This window comes from Rhyacophila brunnea, unplaced genomic scaffold (genome assembly GCF_057557595.1).
Source record: "Rhyacophila brunnea isolate RB1 unplaced genomic scaffold, BYU_Rbru_1.0 scaffold_2, whole genome shotgun sequence".
NCBI lineage: Eukaryota > Metazoa > Arthropoda > Insecta > Trichoptera > Rhyacophilidae > Rhyacophila > Rhyacophila brunnea.
In genome coordinates, this window is record NW_028232859.1 from 36,183,857 (window position 1) to 36,200,833 (window position 16,977).

The 16,977-nt window shown below is 32.9% G+C and overlaps 1 protein-coding gene across 2 annotated transcripts in view; it reads right to left on the reverse strand.

Moving 5' to 3' along the window:
* Nucleotides 1-4,159: 4,159 nt before the first annotated feature.
* Nucleotides 4,160-16,977, reverse strand: part of LOC147072254 (scm-like with four MBT domains protein 1) — a 28,856-nt gene continuing 16,038 nt past the window's right edge. The window contains exons 6-7 of one of the 2 annotated variants that reach the window (XM_085946322.1): nt 15,822-16,725; nt 4,160-4,402 (exon numbers count right to left, since the gene is read on the reverse strand). In XM_085946322.1, coding sequence (XP_085802448.1) covers nt 15,830-16,725 — 896 coding nt within the window. In that variant the 3' untranslated portion in view covers nt 4,160-4,402; nt 15,822-15,829. Of the gene's footprint in view, nt 4,403-13,386; nt 16,726-16,977 lie in introns of those variants that run through there. The other variant, XM_085946321.1, reaches the window with a different exon arrangement.

Consider the following 16,977-nt stretch of genomic DNA (forward strand, 5'->3'; position numbering starts at 1 on the left):
TTTAATGGCTAAGTTTACAGTGCATGTACAGTAAAAAAAAAGTTAACGTAAAGAGTATAATAATTTATTATAGGTAGGTACTGAATAATAACTAAATCGTAGATGACAAACTAAAGCCACTATAAAATAGACTGACGCAGGTAAATCCCTCTTGAAAACAATGGGTAATAATGAAATACCAAAGACATTGCACGGTGCCTAATAAATAACGTGTAAATTACGCCCACGAGAGCCGATTTAGTGGTCGGAGGTTGAGCAAGTAGCTAACATCCATTTCTCGTAAAAACAAAAATCTGTTAGTATGGGCATGGTCGCAAGAAGAAAGAATGTTAAATTAATGTAGTCATACCGGACTTTTTACCAAAACTTCAGGCTAAAAACATAAAGTAGGGGGTACATATTATAAAAGGTTTGGAAAATATCATTGGTCTAATCTCTCCCCATTTCACGGTACATACTAAATTTGTTATACCTACTACCTAGCAAAGAGATTGAGTACGTTCCTACTTAGTGACAGTGATGCCAACCGTACTATAATTATAGTACGATAATATAATTTTAATTCCGCAAAAAATGTAAAATACTATAGTTTTACGCCAAATATACTAAAATACTATAATTTTAAAGGATTCAAGACGAAAAATGTTCCTGTACTATATATTTTTCATAAATATTATAATTTTTATGCTTTTGTACTATAATCAGCATAGAAAAAGATGGCAACACTGCTACTTAGATAGAAAAATAGTTCATGTTATTGTTCAGCAGTGGCATGTTTAGAAACTCAGAGGCCTGAGGCAGGCTTTTTTTAAGCCCCCTCCAAGATAAAAAATAAAATAATGACCATAAATTCCAAATATCTACCTCATACCAAGATTCAGTGATGACTGAATGATGACAATATCTATTTATCTATCTAGTTCAGTGGTTCTTTTGTGCGGCCACCAGCGCTTTACAGAATGATATTTCAAAAATTTATTTTTAAATTAAGAAAATGGTTGAATACACATGTCTAGTCTTAAATTTCTCGCTCAAACGATCCATAATGTGTTTTTGTGATGAGATCTTTGATTATTGCTTTCAGAACAAGAAATACAATCATATTGTATAATATACAGCAGCGCTGTCCAACTGGCGGCCCACCAAATTTTTTTGCAGCCCGTGAGCTGTACAGCAAATTTTTCATCAAACATTGGGGAAAGAATTATCCATCATACATTAAAATATGAAAACATTTCATTATAATACTAGATATTAAAAATACTTTTTCAAAACAAAGAAATATACAGTATACAGTTGAAAATGTCCCACTGAGGCGGACGAAACCGGTCCTAATATATTAATTAAAAGTGGAATAAGTACTATAAAAAAAATTGCATTTTATTAAATAAAAACAACAATACAATGCAGTTCCACCATGAATTGACAGTTAACAAAATAAAAGAAATTAAAGAAATATATTGCTTAATTTTGCTATATCATATACCTACTGTTTAATTATTGCAACAAATGTTGATATTGACATAAAAGAAATTGTTGCTCAACAACTAAGGCCACAATGCTCGCATTAAATAACTTATAAGTACGAATAAGGCGGCTCTCATATCAAAACTCGCCTCGTTCGACGCGACCGAGTTCCGAGCCGCGCGAAACACTGTTGCATGTGACGAACGCGCACATCTACTAGCGTCTCGAAACGTCAAAATAATAAGTTCTCTGGCCAGCGCCATTACGCAAATATGTCATCGGACGCTGAAACAGCGATTAATATATATTGGTACCGCAGAATTTTAAGCAGAAGGCAAAAATATTGGATTCATCCGTTAATTATTAGGCATCATATCCATGCACAGTGGATCATTTATCGCAGCAGAACTCATTAAGCACCCAGTGACTGGTGTGCGCACTGACGTCTAGATAAATAATTACAAGATAAAAAGAACTTTTTATATACCACATTTTTAAATTCTGCTGAATCATATAAACTTGACAATTCTATTTAAAAATAAATACTTTTTTAATCTTTTTTTGATGAATTCGCACCGTGAGTGTAAAACCAAGGCATTTGCAAATTTTTAAATTTCGAGATTAAATGCAAAACTGCAAGAACTTGATAATGTAAAAGTGAAGTAACTGAAAGAACATGCAATATAATGTAGATATAAACCAAATATTATGGTATTTTTTAGAAACTCTATTTCTCCTAACAAAACGAAGACTTCAAACCCTAATATATCCAAAATATATTTTTACAGATGCCTTGGTTTTACACTCACGGTGCGAATTATCCCATCAACTTGAAAGAAAATGCGTAATAAAGAGAGCAATTATAAGAAATTTTCAAACATTTATTAATTGAATAACATGAGATTTTTAAAACTTGTACTTCATATGAAGTAATAAACAAAGAAACAAAAAAGCGAGTTAATTCTTTTTTCAAAATCGTCGAACGCCGTTACGCAAAAGTGCAAGCATTGAATTCGATCGAAGCGCCGCCTTGCGGATTTTTTCCGAACTAACTTTCCATACAAGACAGAATTAACTGAAAATGAATTATATTCTGCTTAAGGCTATACCTCAGTTGAGGCACGGTCTAAAAAGATCATGGCTAGGCGATGCGCAGATTGCGGGTGCAAATGACGCATGCCAAACGAAATATAATTTGTCAAATAAATCCAACATGCGTCCATTTAATGTTCTATTAGTAACAATAATAATATTTTCATTGACATGTTTTCTTTTTCAAGTAAATGGGTAACGTTTTTAGTCATCTTTACACGATTTAAGAATTAATACCCCTGTCGCCATCACGAAACAAATTGACGTGTTCCTAGCTCGACGTTCTCTCTCAGAGTCCAAAATTTCGTCGCGCCTATAGTTGAAAATTATTTGCTGTTTCACTGATGTATCGTCTTAAAGAAGGCTAAAAGTAGTAAAAGAATGCATTGTCATCATATTCTGATATATTCTAAAAGTTTCAAATGTCTAGCTCAGTGGTCGGCAAACCGCGGCTCGCGAGCCACATGCGGCTCTTTGGCCCCTTGAGTGCGGCTCTACCACAAATGCCCTCTGCCCTATTTGACATGGCTACAAAGAAGAAGCTAAGAAAAATGGATGACTAAATGGACCGAGACTTTCGCGTTTATTCAAAACTTAAAAATAACCTACCGACCTGTATTATTTGTCGGGAAAAATTGGCGCATAGCATGAAGTCAAATTTGGAGGGACACTTTACAACTAAACACGCGTCATTTAGCACTAAATATCCTGTCGGTGATTCAAGGATGGAAACACTTGAGGAACTTTAGAAGATTCAAGAAAAATCAACTTTTGTATTTAATTACTGAATGTTTTGTGGTTAGTAAAGAGATTTCTAAGATAGGAAATCAAGAGTAAATTGAGAAGTCGTCTTATTGATGAGAACCTGGAATCGTGCTTAAAATTAAAAACATGAACATACAAACCTGACGTACCCAAACTTTGCAAGGAGATGCAAGGCCATTATTCACATTCGAGTGTTTGTCAGTCATTGCCATGATTTGATTCTAATGATACCTTACTTACAATTTAATTTTTATCAATAAATAAGATCATTATAAAGTATGATATCAAGTTTTATTCAGTGTACCTACCTATAGTTTAATTAAGACTTCAATCTTTAACTAAAGTTTATTAAGTTAATAAACAGTGTACCTACATATTATATAATTCCAGCTTAAGATATATGGCTCTCAAAAGAAATCTCGATCGTTGTACTGTTGATATTTGGCTCTTTTGACAAATGAGTTTGCCGACCACTGGTCTAGCTAGTTGGGAAGTTAGTTAAAAATCGATTGCAAGATTTGTACTGGACAAACAGGAAAATGTGGTAATAAAATGGCTTTGCGCAGGCACGGTCTGGCATGTTCTCGGCTCTCGCGACATCCAACATGTTAGAAGAGTCGATAGTCGACCTGTCGCATTTGTTGTTTAGTTGCATTCATAGATAACAGTATATATTTATATAGATTCGTAAGTTCCATACAAGAAGATGCCCCCTATAATTGGCACTATTGGCGTGACTAGAAGTTTTGACTATGACAGAACCATAGATCCGAGCCCAAAAATAATTTAATACAATTAATGAAATTGTGACAAAATTGAATAAAAGTCGATATTTCAATTCAGATAGGTACATTTTATTGCAATGATAATCATATTGACAAATTATAAATAATAACATAAATTTATGAGGACTTAATTATGTAATAATAATAATAGTAATGCACTCCCACCATGGAAATTATTTGTCAGCACTTCCTGTCAGATTGATAACTTCATTAATTATTTCATTTTGTGTTTCATTATAAACTTTCATCGCTTGCTGTTATTCACGCCGATCGACAACAGATTGATATAGATTCTGAAACAATAATTTTAAAATGTACTTAAATATAAAATGACAATGGTCGCCATTTACACTTTTGTAAGAATGCGCAAATATAATATAGATATTTTATATAGGTGGGTACATAATTTACTCAAACATAATCTTCTTTATATACCTATCTATTTTTTATGTTTGCGTTGTTAGATTTGCAAACGTGAAAATTCAATAGGTAGGTACTATCATTATTTCGATGCCACGACTGCAAAGAAATTTCAAGGGGCCTACAAGCGTATAATACCTATAAACTAATACAGTATAACCTCGTTTTTACGTGCCCGGAATTCACGTTTTCCCGGCAATTGCGTGTAATTTTTTCAGTCCCAATGTATTTCAGTACATTTAATACCCGAATTTACGTTTTTCTTTCCCGCGATTTACGTCGGAAATATTCAAAATATGCGAGGTACGCGCGCTTAACAATGATTGGGTCGTGACATTCGAACGGCGTGTTATGTGCTATTCAAATTTGTACCGTTAGTTTGTCAGCCAGTGGGTTCGACAGGCTGAAACATGTTACATCTTGTCATTTCTTAAGTTTGTTGCATTATATTTATTGTTTCCTTCCTAGTAATATTCCAGAATAAAAAACACTCTACAGTCGGACGTCTCACAAGAAACACGCATTGTGTACCTTGTAATATTCAACATTATATTAGTATACCAGTAATAATAATTGTATGTGATTTTGTGTTATAAATCGGAAATAAAAGAAAACGTTAGATATAATTAATAATATCTTTTAATAAAACCAACCCATAACATAAAATTGGTGTCAGGAAGTGTGGATAAAGCTAAATAACGTGAAATAAATTAACGGTGAATTCAAATTCTTTAAAAATAGCAAGAATCCTAAAAATAAAACACATAATAATATTACGTATAAACTAATTGTTTTTTTAAAGTACATCGTTGTGAAAAACGAACGGAAATTAAAAATCTAATTAATAATATAAAGTTGTATATTCTCCTAAATCTTCAAAATCATTAAATCAAGAGTCTTCAAATATCTTCAAATTCCTGAATTCGACGAATAATCTCCAATTCTTCAAACTCCAATCTCGAATTCATCAAACTCAAATCTCGAATTCTTCAAGCTCCAACTCCAATTCTTCAAACTCAAATCTCGAATTCTTCAAGCACCAACTCCAATTCTTCAAGCTCCAACTTAAAATTCTTCAAGCTCCAACTTCATAATCTTCAAGCTACAGCTTCATATTCTTCAAGTGTCCATCAGATCTTCAAATCTCCAATATCTTCAAGACATAATCTCCGAGTGTCAAGTGCTTAGTGTATGTAACAGTGACAGTGTAAAGTGTAGGTATTTATTCTCCACAACAGAACGGTAAATTAATTATTCATTCATTTATATGAAAATTATCAATAACTACAATAATACTATGTCGTCACTAAGTTTAGATACTCTGATGAAATTTATTTCAACCTTCGATGGAGAAAAGAAAAATCTATACCCATTTCTTAATGACTGTGATACGGCTTTTGAGATATGTCCGAATGAATTGAAACCCGTCCTGTTAAAATACATGATTCACTGCGTAGTAGGTAATGCCAAATATACAATTTCAAATTATAAATTTGAATCTTATGAAAATTTCAAATCTTTTCTAAACACTACTTACGGTGAAAATAAACATACATCACAATTAGAATTAGAACTCAGAAATTGCAAACAGGATTATAAAGAACCTATTATCAAATTTATTCAGCGTATAGAGAATTGCAGAAATAACCTCATCAACGCAATTAGACTATTACATAAGGATGACGACGAGTTAAAAGGTCGCATTAAACAAATTGAGGATAGCGCTCTAAATACTTTCATGCTAGGAATCCATCCTCAAACGTCTATGGTAGTTCGATTGTCTAAACCAACAACATTAACAGAAGCAGCAAACGTGGCTATAGACGAGGATAAGATTTTAAACGATTTCAAAGGTATGCACATAAACTCTAAAAATAATTATCATAATCAGTCGCATCATTTCAATTACAATAATCAAAACATAAATCAGTTCAAAACTTCAGTAAATAAAGTGTGCAGATATTGCAAAAAATCAGGACACTTAATCGAAGAGTGCAGAAAACGACAGTACAATTAATCGTTTTAAAAATAATTCGAATCCTTCTCAGCTTCAAACTAATCAAACAAATCCAAATGTTTCTTTCGATCAATTTCCGCAATATTCACAAAATTCTCAAAATTATCAACTCCCAGCACTCCAGGAGACCTGCCTCCTACCGGTACGTGCGAAGCATTCAGGCAGAATATTTTCATTAGAACCAAATACATCGTATGTTGAATTTCCATATACAGAAAAAAAAAATCTAAAATTATTGATTGATACAGGTGCCGACATTTCGTTAGTAAAAATAAGTTCCCTAGATGGAAACGAACTTGTTAATGAAACTGAACTCGTCACGCTCAAAGGTATCGATAACTCTCCGAATCCAGTAAAAACTATCGGAACAGTTAATTTAACATTTCCTTTAAAATATATGCAAATTCGTCATACTATTCACATTATTCCAAACCATGTCACTAATGTTCCTTTAGACGGATTACTAGGTCATGACTTTTTCGTCAATAATAATGCAAAGATTGACTACGAAACAAATACATTACATATTCACGATGAAATTATTCCTATATTCAATAAAATCAATCCTTTTTATACTTTAAAGCCTAGATCTAAAACCTTTATAGAATTAGTTGTTCAAAATCCTGAAATTAACGAAGGTGTAATACCAAATATCCAAATACTTCCAGACGTATACTTATCACGTACTCTTGCAAAGGTACTTCCAGGAAATAAAGTATATGCCACAATCGTCAACAACAGTATTAAGTCAGTCAATATCTTATCAAATAAAATAACTCTCGAACCATTTAACGAACACGAAAGTTTCGTTGATTTTACAAACTCTAATACTAACGCTTTGTCTCAAATCGACAATCAAAGTACTGTTCTCATAAATAATTCTTCAGCGTGTAATCCTTCATATTCATACAATGACTTCATCGAGAAACAAAATTTCAATGTCAAGTTGAATGAAGTCCACGAATCCCTTCCAAGTCAAAAACAATCTATTGCACAATGTATTCCGAATGATACATCAATATCCAAGGAAATAACTTCAGAAATAAATACGATAACTAACCCTAATCACAATGAAATTCCACAAATACTTAAAAAATATCATTTGTCTCCCATAAACGAACATTCCGGATATCACAGAACCTTAAATCGCATACGTCTAAAATACAAATGGACGACTATGAAAAAAGACATCAAAGATTCCATTAAACAATGTGAATCTTGTCAGAAAAGTAAAATCTCTCGAAATAACCTTAAACAAACATTAAGAACATTTGAAATCGGTGATAAAATATACTTAACCAATAACGCCTCTAAAATAAATAAATCAAAAAAAATTATCTCCTAATTTCCAAGGACCTTACGAAATTGTCAAGGTTAACAGTCCGTTAAATGTTACAATTAAGGTTCAGAATAAGTTAGTTAAGGTTCACACAAATAGAATTAAGCAAACTAATTTAGATCCCTCACAATAAATAATCTCATTCAAAGGATTATGTTATTATTTACTTTATTATAATATGTACTAATATTAAGAATTTTATTGTTTTTCTAAATGTAAAAAAAAATATATATATATACCTGTATGTAATATGACTTCAATTGTTCTAAATCTATTTGTCACATATCACAATCTATTGTTCACAACAAAATCTATTTTCGAAAACCAATGTATTAATATGATTATAATTTCTTTTAACCAAACTCATGGTAAAAATTGTGTACCATAAGTTTATTCTTTTGAAGGGAGGTGTTATGTGCCATTCAAATTTGTACCGTTAGTTTGTCAGCCAGTGGGTTCGACAGGCTGAAACATGTTACATCTTGTCATTTCTTAAGTTTGTTGCATTATATTTATTGTTTCCTTCCTAGTAATATTCCAGAATAAAAAACACTCTACAGTCGGACGTCTCACAAGAAACACGCATTGTGTACCTTGTAATATTCAACATTATATTAGTATACCAGTAATAATAATTGTATGTGATTTTGTGTTATAAATCGGAAATAAAAGAAAACGTTAGATATAATTAATAATATCTTTTAATAAAACCAACCCATAACAGGCGTAAGGTGAGAATTACATAACAAAAATGCAACAAACAAATTTAATTTTTCAAACTTTTTAATAAAAAATAAAAAAAAAATCAATAAAATTTTTAATTGAATGTTGTTTTTTAATAAAACGTTATTTTTTTAGAAACATAAAATTTAAATGTTCTTTTTTTCAATACCCCCCTTTTACATTTTCCCTCCAATTAGGTTTTTTTTCTTCAGTCCCTTAAAAACGTAAAATAGGGGTTATACTGTATAATAAAAGTAGACTTACCCATTAACTTATTTTATCAGCCATCGGATTGCAAAACCTTTTTATCAATATGGTTTAAAAACACCGAACAGCAATATTATTCTGACACTTCACATTATGTCAACTCGAAAAATATTGGACGACTGCTTTTGTTTTTGAAAATATCATGTAGAATTAACATGAAATTTGAAAATACTGATCGAAAGCTCGAATGTTGATTGGCTGGACCATGGGTGAGCTCTGATTGGTCATTGAAATGGCCTTGTATCATGCGACTTCGTGTGTGACCGTGCTACCATCTATTCTGAAAACTGAGTATTTCTGATGTATTAGGTGGTCACGTTCGCTGTATGAAACTTTCACCCCCCTGGTTGCATTCGGCCAATCTGTGAAGCTCCATTTGACAGCATGTGTTATGATGATAACGATGACGTCACATCAATGAATTTGAAATGCAGCGTATGAGGCGAGTTCTGATGTGCAAGCCGGCTACGTATAATCTTTGTTTTGTAAACGCAATTAACTTATGATGAATAAAAAATTTACAAAAAAAAAAAAAAACTTAATTATTGTTTTTATTATTTCTAGTTGTGTTATTTTTGTATAAAAAAATAACTTTTGAATTGACATTAACTGCCTTTTCATTTACCTATCCTCTTTGGCCGCGAAATGTATGCTAAAGAAAAAATGGCCCGCGGCCTAAAAGAAGTTGGACAGTGCTGATATACAATAAGTCCTCGACTTCCGTGAGTAATTCGTTCAGAAGATTTTCATGTAAGTCGTATCAAACTTAAAATCAAGCAATTTTTTAAAATAATGTGTTAGTTTCTATAGATGAAAATAAAATGGATCTACTCAGTGGTCAGCAACCTACTACCCGTGGGTAATTGAATTACCCGCTACAACATTTTGAGTTACCCGCCAAGAAAATATTTTTTTTTTAAATTATTATTTTTATATACTTAATTATTTATTTATTGAAAATACCAATACAGTGAAACCCTGATTCTACGATTTTCAAGGGACCCTAGAAAAAAAAGATAAATGCGGGAAACGATAAATGCAGGATATATAATTTTTTTTTTGAAAAATATTCAACAAAAACTGTCAATCGGGATAATATTTTTGTGACGGGACCATAATATTTAGACGATAGATTGAGGAAAACGATAAATCGGGGAACGGTTAATGCGGGATTATTAAACATTGTTCTTATGGGTGTTTGGCGGGACTTTCAAAAATGAACGATCCATGCGGGAAAACGATTTATGCGAGAACGGTAGATCAGGGTTCCACTGTAATTAAAAAAAGTTAAAATGAATAAATAATAATGTTTTTTATCACTTACTAATTTTAAGTAAGTACATAAACTGAAGGTAATTTTTTTACATTATTATCATTGAATGTGTTTCATATCGTTTTCGTATTTTCATGCTTAAAAAAAACTGCATTTGCTCTATTATCAGTATTTGGTTCATCACATTCTTGTGAGCAAATATGTTCTCAAATGAAATGTGTCTAGAATACTCTGCGGTGAATCTTGATTCCTGTGTTCGGCTTAGTACAACTACGTATTTGCCAAATGTTGAAAAACTTGCAAAAAAAATTCAAAACCAAAGAAACCACTAATAAAATTATTATATCGACACCTCCTACGTAGAGTATTGTAACTTCAAAATCGCAACTTTACAGGAGAGCGGTTTAAAGACACAAAAGCTTGGTGTAAGTCGACCTTTTGAATGTTTTGCACCAAATTTGGGATGTTTATTGTCAATCATAAATAGATTTGTTTTGCATTAAAGGATATCTAATATTTTTTGTGGTTTATGAGAAAATGCAGTTACAACACTACACTGCGGAAAAGAATTTGTTCGAAACATTGTATAAAGCACATACAATAGTTTACGGCGGAACCTCTCACATGCATTTAGTTGTATGTGATACTTATTATAATTTACGTCGTCATGGTGTTAGTGAAATATATTGTATATGCTAGATGCAATTCTTCACTTAGGATTTTTTGCATATTTAAAATCATAATTCGGTAATAACAATAATTAAAAGTTATGGTACGGTCATCAGGTAGGTTGGAAAAAATATTCTCTATATAAAATTGCTTTTATTGTCATTTCATAAAACATAAAATAAATTTAAGACTTTCATGACGTGATAAAAATTAAACATACAGAAAAAAATAGAGAAGAAACAATTTCAATCAAAAATCCATATCAAGGAAGTATGTAAATATTGAAATAAAATTAAATGAAAAATTACAATCACTTCAAACCAATGTTCTTACGAATAATTGGTACAATAATTTATCAAATATTAAAGTAAAATCAGACATGGGAATAACAATGGGTGATTAGGTGGAAGGGTGTAAGGCTGGTAAGGTGAAAGGCTTCAGGTTAGAATATACGTGAAATTGGAAAAAAAATCATTTTGCAACTATATTTTTAGTTTGGAACTAATTTTCAATTATATGATGTGAAAAAAGAAGCATGCAAACATATTAATGCAAACACGCTGACATATTAATTATTAAGCTGATTTTGTTTTCATCCTACAAAAACACAATTTGCTATAGGTGTTCGTATTCACAAATAATAAAATCAATCTTCCTCAGAAACTGCTGGTGGAATTTCAGTGGTAGGTATTAACAGGTATAAAATTACTGAAAAACTCAAGATAACGCTCAGGAATGATTCCACTATTGCACATATCCAGTAAATCATCTGTCTTAGCATTTGGAATTGGCAATATTTGTGAATAAAGAACCTTTACCGAAAATGAAGTTTGCTGTGCTGTTGCGTGTGCTAGGTGTTACTTTTCACGGCCATGGTCAAGAAGACAGTGCTTGACAAGTCGCACTTGTAATTAATCTTAAACGGATCATTGTGATTTATATTAATTTGTATTAGTCCATATGTGATATTTTAATAGAACTCTGAAATCAAACATATCTACGTGATTGATCTCTACCACATCCTCTGGTTTTCCCTCTTGTTTTGCTCACCCAACTAGACAGTACCCTTCTGGAGGTGCAAACATTTGTTTGTTTTTCGAACATCTTTCAATCAGGGCTTGAACGTAGTCCTCTTCATTTTCCGTATGTCCCCTTTCCAAAAATTTGTGCATTATATTAACATTGTATTTATGGACCACATACAGTCATGTTAAAGTCATAAACAATGCGATTTCTGTTCTGGCCTATCGAGACATCGATGACAACTCGAGTCCTCATTTGCACCTCGTTTGCCTTCAGCCTCCTGCCATATGTATTATGTAGCCACCTTATATGTGAATTGAAAAACTGTGAAATTGAAAACTGATAATTTACGTTTATAATAAAATATACTCAAATTTCCGTGAAGGGTATTCAAAACTTTTTGGAAGTCAAAATTCGCAGATATCAAATAATTTTAACTGATGAGCAAGGTTCTTGCCATAAACTGGGAGTTACTCCGTGGATGCTACTCGTACTTGTAAGTTTTTAAAAATATGACATTGGTCACACTAGTCCTTTTTAGGGACATAGTGACACAACACAATTTAAAATTTTCATTGTTTATGAATAATTGAGACTGCCTTTCTGTTTGAGCTTTATGTGTGTATGTTATGGGTTCATACCATTCATTATTTACAGTTTAAACAAAGGGGTAAAATCCAGGTCGCCATCTAAGTAAAGTTTGCTTGATCGCTGTCGAACATAATCTGATTCGACCGGTTGGATGGACTTAACATGGTCGGAAACACTGGTATTCATATCGTCAGTTAATACAACATTGTAATTTTTGTGTCGACTTCGTTGATCAGGTGTTAAAACACCAGTTTCATTATCCACCTTGCCCAAAGCTGTGAATACGAATTGGTCACAAATAGAGAATATAGCTAGAAACTTTTTTTGCAGACTTTAACCAGCTCCATGTTATTTTCATTTCGATATTTTGTCAGATGATATTTAATGGTAAAACTTTGCCACAACACTGAGTTTCAGTAAAAACTCTGCGTTGCTTTTCATTTATCGCTAATTTAGCAAAATATTACCACTTTTATTTCGATCACCCGAAACCTTAACCAGTAAAATTGAGGTTTTTTTTTTTAAACAACATGATTATAAAGCTTTATAAATCTCATAGTTTATGGTAACAGTACCTCTTGAGGTGATTTTTCACAAAAATAGCTCTATATTTTATAACATATCCAATTACTTTTACTGTTAATCTTTTCGAGAGAATGTAGTCTGTTTGTATCAGCAACGCTGGCATTAGTCTCATCATCGTCACAAATAATGTCTAAAAGTTCTATTATCATATTTTAATCAGCACCTGGAGGCAGTTGTGACTCTGTAAAAAGCAAAACAACTAAATAAACATGAATTTATAAAAGTTATCATGCGTATAATGTTGTAACTAAAATTGTATGTCGCCGTAGAATATGGTAAGTACTACATACAATTTATTTTACTAAAATAAGCACGACGTAAATTACCATAAGTGATAGATACAATATTTTTTTTCAGTTTTTTTCCGACGTAAAATATGGTAAATATTACATGCAAAGAAACGACGTAGACAATGGTAAGTATAACTTACGATACTTTTTGTTGTCGTACGAGAAAAAGATTAAAAATATTAACTTACTTTGAATCCTAAAGTCACAGTTTCCCTGGGTAGAATTTATTTCGTCCATTGTTGTTTTACTATTATTATCCGTTTCTATAATATTATACGCTGTACTATTAATTGTCCCATCTGGCCTAATCACACATTTTTGTGCACGGATAGATTTTCTATCAATTTTTGTATTCTTGACACTAAAGTCCTGTAGGGGCGGGCATATTGCGCAATATTTATTGGCATTGTCTAGATCTCTTCATTATAGTATTTAATATTTACCAAACCATACAAAAAATACAATATAACCGAAAGTTCACAGTGATAGCGGTGTGTCACCTCCCGTCCGAAGTGAAGTATCGTAATTAGCAGTAACAATACACCCGCGCGGCAAGATCTCCGTGCGTTTCCCGCGTATAGTGTTGCTAAATACATTACCATACTTTACGTCGGAAAAAATTCAAGAAATTTGAGATACAATAATATGCAATGCTTGAAAATCGCACTTATAATACGAATTTTGATATTCTGTAAATGGCATCATATGTAATACATACTATGGATACGAAAAATGAAAAAAAGTGAAAAACGTCATTTTGTTAGTTACAATAGTATACGTAGGAGGTGTCGATATGTAGGTATGTTTTTATAAAATTAAAAATTGTATTTACACACACATATGCAAATATACGTATTATTATAATATATGTAGTTAAAAATTTGTTTCAAACTTTTACCCACTTACCAAATAAATTTTTCAAAATTGAATTTTTTTTACCCAGTCTCTCAAAAGGTTGCCGACCACTAGATTCTAAATACATTTAACTTGTTGACCACGGAGCGTTTAATTACCGCATTTAAATAACATGCTAATTATATCGAATGGCCAATTAATTAGTGTACAACAGGTGTGCCGTCAGCGTGGAAAGAATATTGGAATTTATTGTTACTACATATTATCCTCTATCCATAATTCTAAATTAGGTTAACAAGTAGATGCTCGTAAATATCGAGTCATTATCTATCAAATATCTGATAATAATAATAGCGTTAATTAACACCCACGGTTGCCGCGCGGCTTAAGCATTGGACTATAACGCCGTGGGTCCCAGGTTCGAATCCTGGGTCTGGCAAGTACACATATTTCTTTTATTTTGTTAACTGTCAATTCATGGTGGAACACATATTGTTTTTCAATTTGTGTGAGTCAGAGTATGGACCTAATAGGTTGAGCAAGTGGCTGACATCCATTTCTCATAAAAAACAAAATCTGTTAATACAAACCTCTACTCTGCGGAGGCCCATATGATTCTATTAGGATCGGACATGGTCAAAAAAAATAAAAAAATGATATGTAGATAATACACTTGACTGAAAAAGATGTCAACTGTAAGTAAATAATGTAATTAAATGACTGAGCTGAAAGATTCAAACCCACTCCCCGTGGATCAAGATGCGAGAATAAAACCTTCTCCACGGTGATGAAAGTAGGAATTATAAGGTTGATGTTTTTCATAATTTTCATTTTAGACAGAGCCTTTTGGGTCTCCGCGATTTAGAATGTGACTCAACAGACTTTGCTCACGTTTGATTGTAAACAATTCATTGAGAGCTGTGATGATAAAGGTAGAAACATATCATGTATAATCATGTCATGACACAAGAGTTCGGGGTATGCTCGGACCACGGCCAAAAAGTGGGCATACCATGTATCAAAACAACATTGAAATCACCACACTCGTATCACGCCGCACCACCAATACGCATGCGATGGATCTTTTTTTATTTTCTGCCAATTTACACATTTTCAAGCGAAATGATTTCGCGTATCATTGGTTTGGAAGGGAGCTACAAATAACAGGTAATTGACATAATATTTTTGTAAGTTGTTTTAATGGTGAACGGATTTACTGCCAGGAATAGTGTGCAAATTAAATTTTCGCCACAATAAACTGTTAACATACAAACATGCTGATTGTCACGCCAATCTCATTTTTCAATTGTCAGCGAAACACATCTGTTGTTGATGCATGCTATGTTCGCTGCGCAGTGTATTTCCTATATTTTGTCACCTCGATCATTCGATGAAAAAATTAAGAATCCGCAAAATTTTTTTGATCCATGCATACAGTGCTGCAACTTGCACAACGATGAGTTTTTACATCAGCCTTTTATTTTTATGGTCTCGACAATTCGATCTGCCGGCAGTAAATAGGCTTATTAGCATACCATTAGTAAGCCCACATTATTTTCTAGTTATTATGAAATTAGATGACAATATACAAAGATTTTAGAATGTAATAATTTAGAAAAGAACAATAACATTAAGCTCAATACAGTAGGTACCTATCTACCTAAGTAGTTACATGACATTGTTGTTCTGTATATAATATGACCATTTTAAAATAGCCACATGTTTGCACAATGCTAAAGCGGGCCTATATTTCATCTTCAAATGTTGCCGCATCGTGGGAAGATTTAACATGGTGAAAGCGGTCCCGTCTATTTCTTCATCTTTTAGCTTTTGAGCTACATCTTTACAATCGTCATACTTGATAAGATATCTGTACACATCGGAGACCGACCAATCATGCGGGTTCAAGGATAAGAGTGCTTCTTTTTCATCGCCAAAGTGACCTGTAATTCTAACATCGAACATTTTATGATCTGTGGGCATCGTGTCGTAAAGAGGGGTGACGCGAAGTTTTTTTAGTTCCGGCTCTTCACTATCAGAGACATCTGATATTTCTTCATTTCTCATATCTAAAGAGTTGCAACTGAAACTATCATCAGATTCACTGTCATCTAAATACTGTTTTTTTGGAATAACACATGTGTTACTGTAGATCGTTTCGACATCCTTCTTGTCCCAGTGGCCTTCTTTCATCTGTAAAGCGAAATTGGGCAACTTGGCGCCTCTAGTTTTCATTTCAAGGGGAGGAAAATTAGTACGGGGTTCACGTTTCTTTCTGGGCTTTTTGTGGGCGGTGTCAGAATTGCTGTCGGGAGAGTTGGGCCGAGTGCCGCCTTCAGAGCGCTGCGGGGTGGACGACCTGCTGGGATCGCTCTCATTGCCTGACTCGCCCCCTTCTTTGGCTGCTCCGTTTAATTCTAAAGCGGCTCGCTTTTCTCTGGCACGAATAGTCATAAAATGTAATCCTCTTTTTTTCCTTTTTTTACCACCATTCCAACATTTAGGAACGGCCGATTTTGACATGCTACCTTTTGGTCTGCCCCGCCTGTCTGCTGTTATATTTTCTGAAAACAATAATACATTGTGTATTATTTTAATGTGAGTTTATCACTTATTTATTCTATGTGAATTGAACCATTATGATGAATGAATAGCTATCCACCAAACTTTAAAATATAAAATAAAAGATTCTTTCATATGGGATTGTTAATTGAGGCGTAGAGTTAGAAAACCCGCTCTGGGCGATTTTTCAAAAAAAATAGTTATGAATGTACGCAGGAGCTCTTTCGTAAGATCTATCTTCTGTTCTAGGTGAG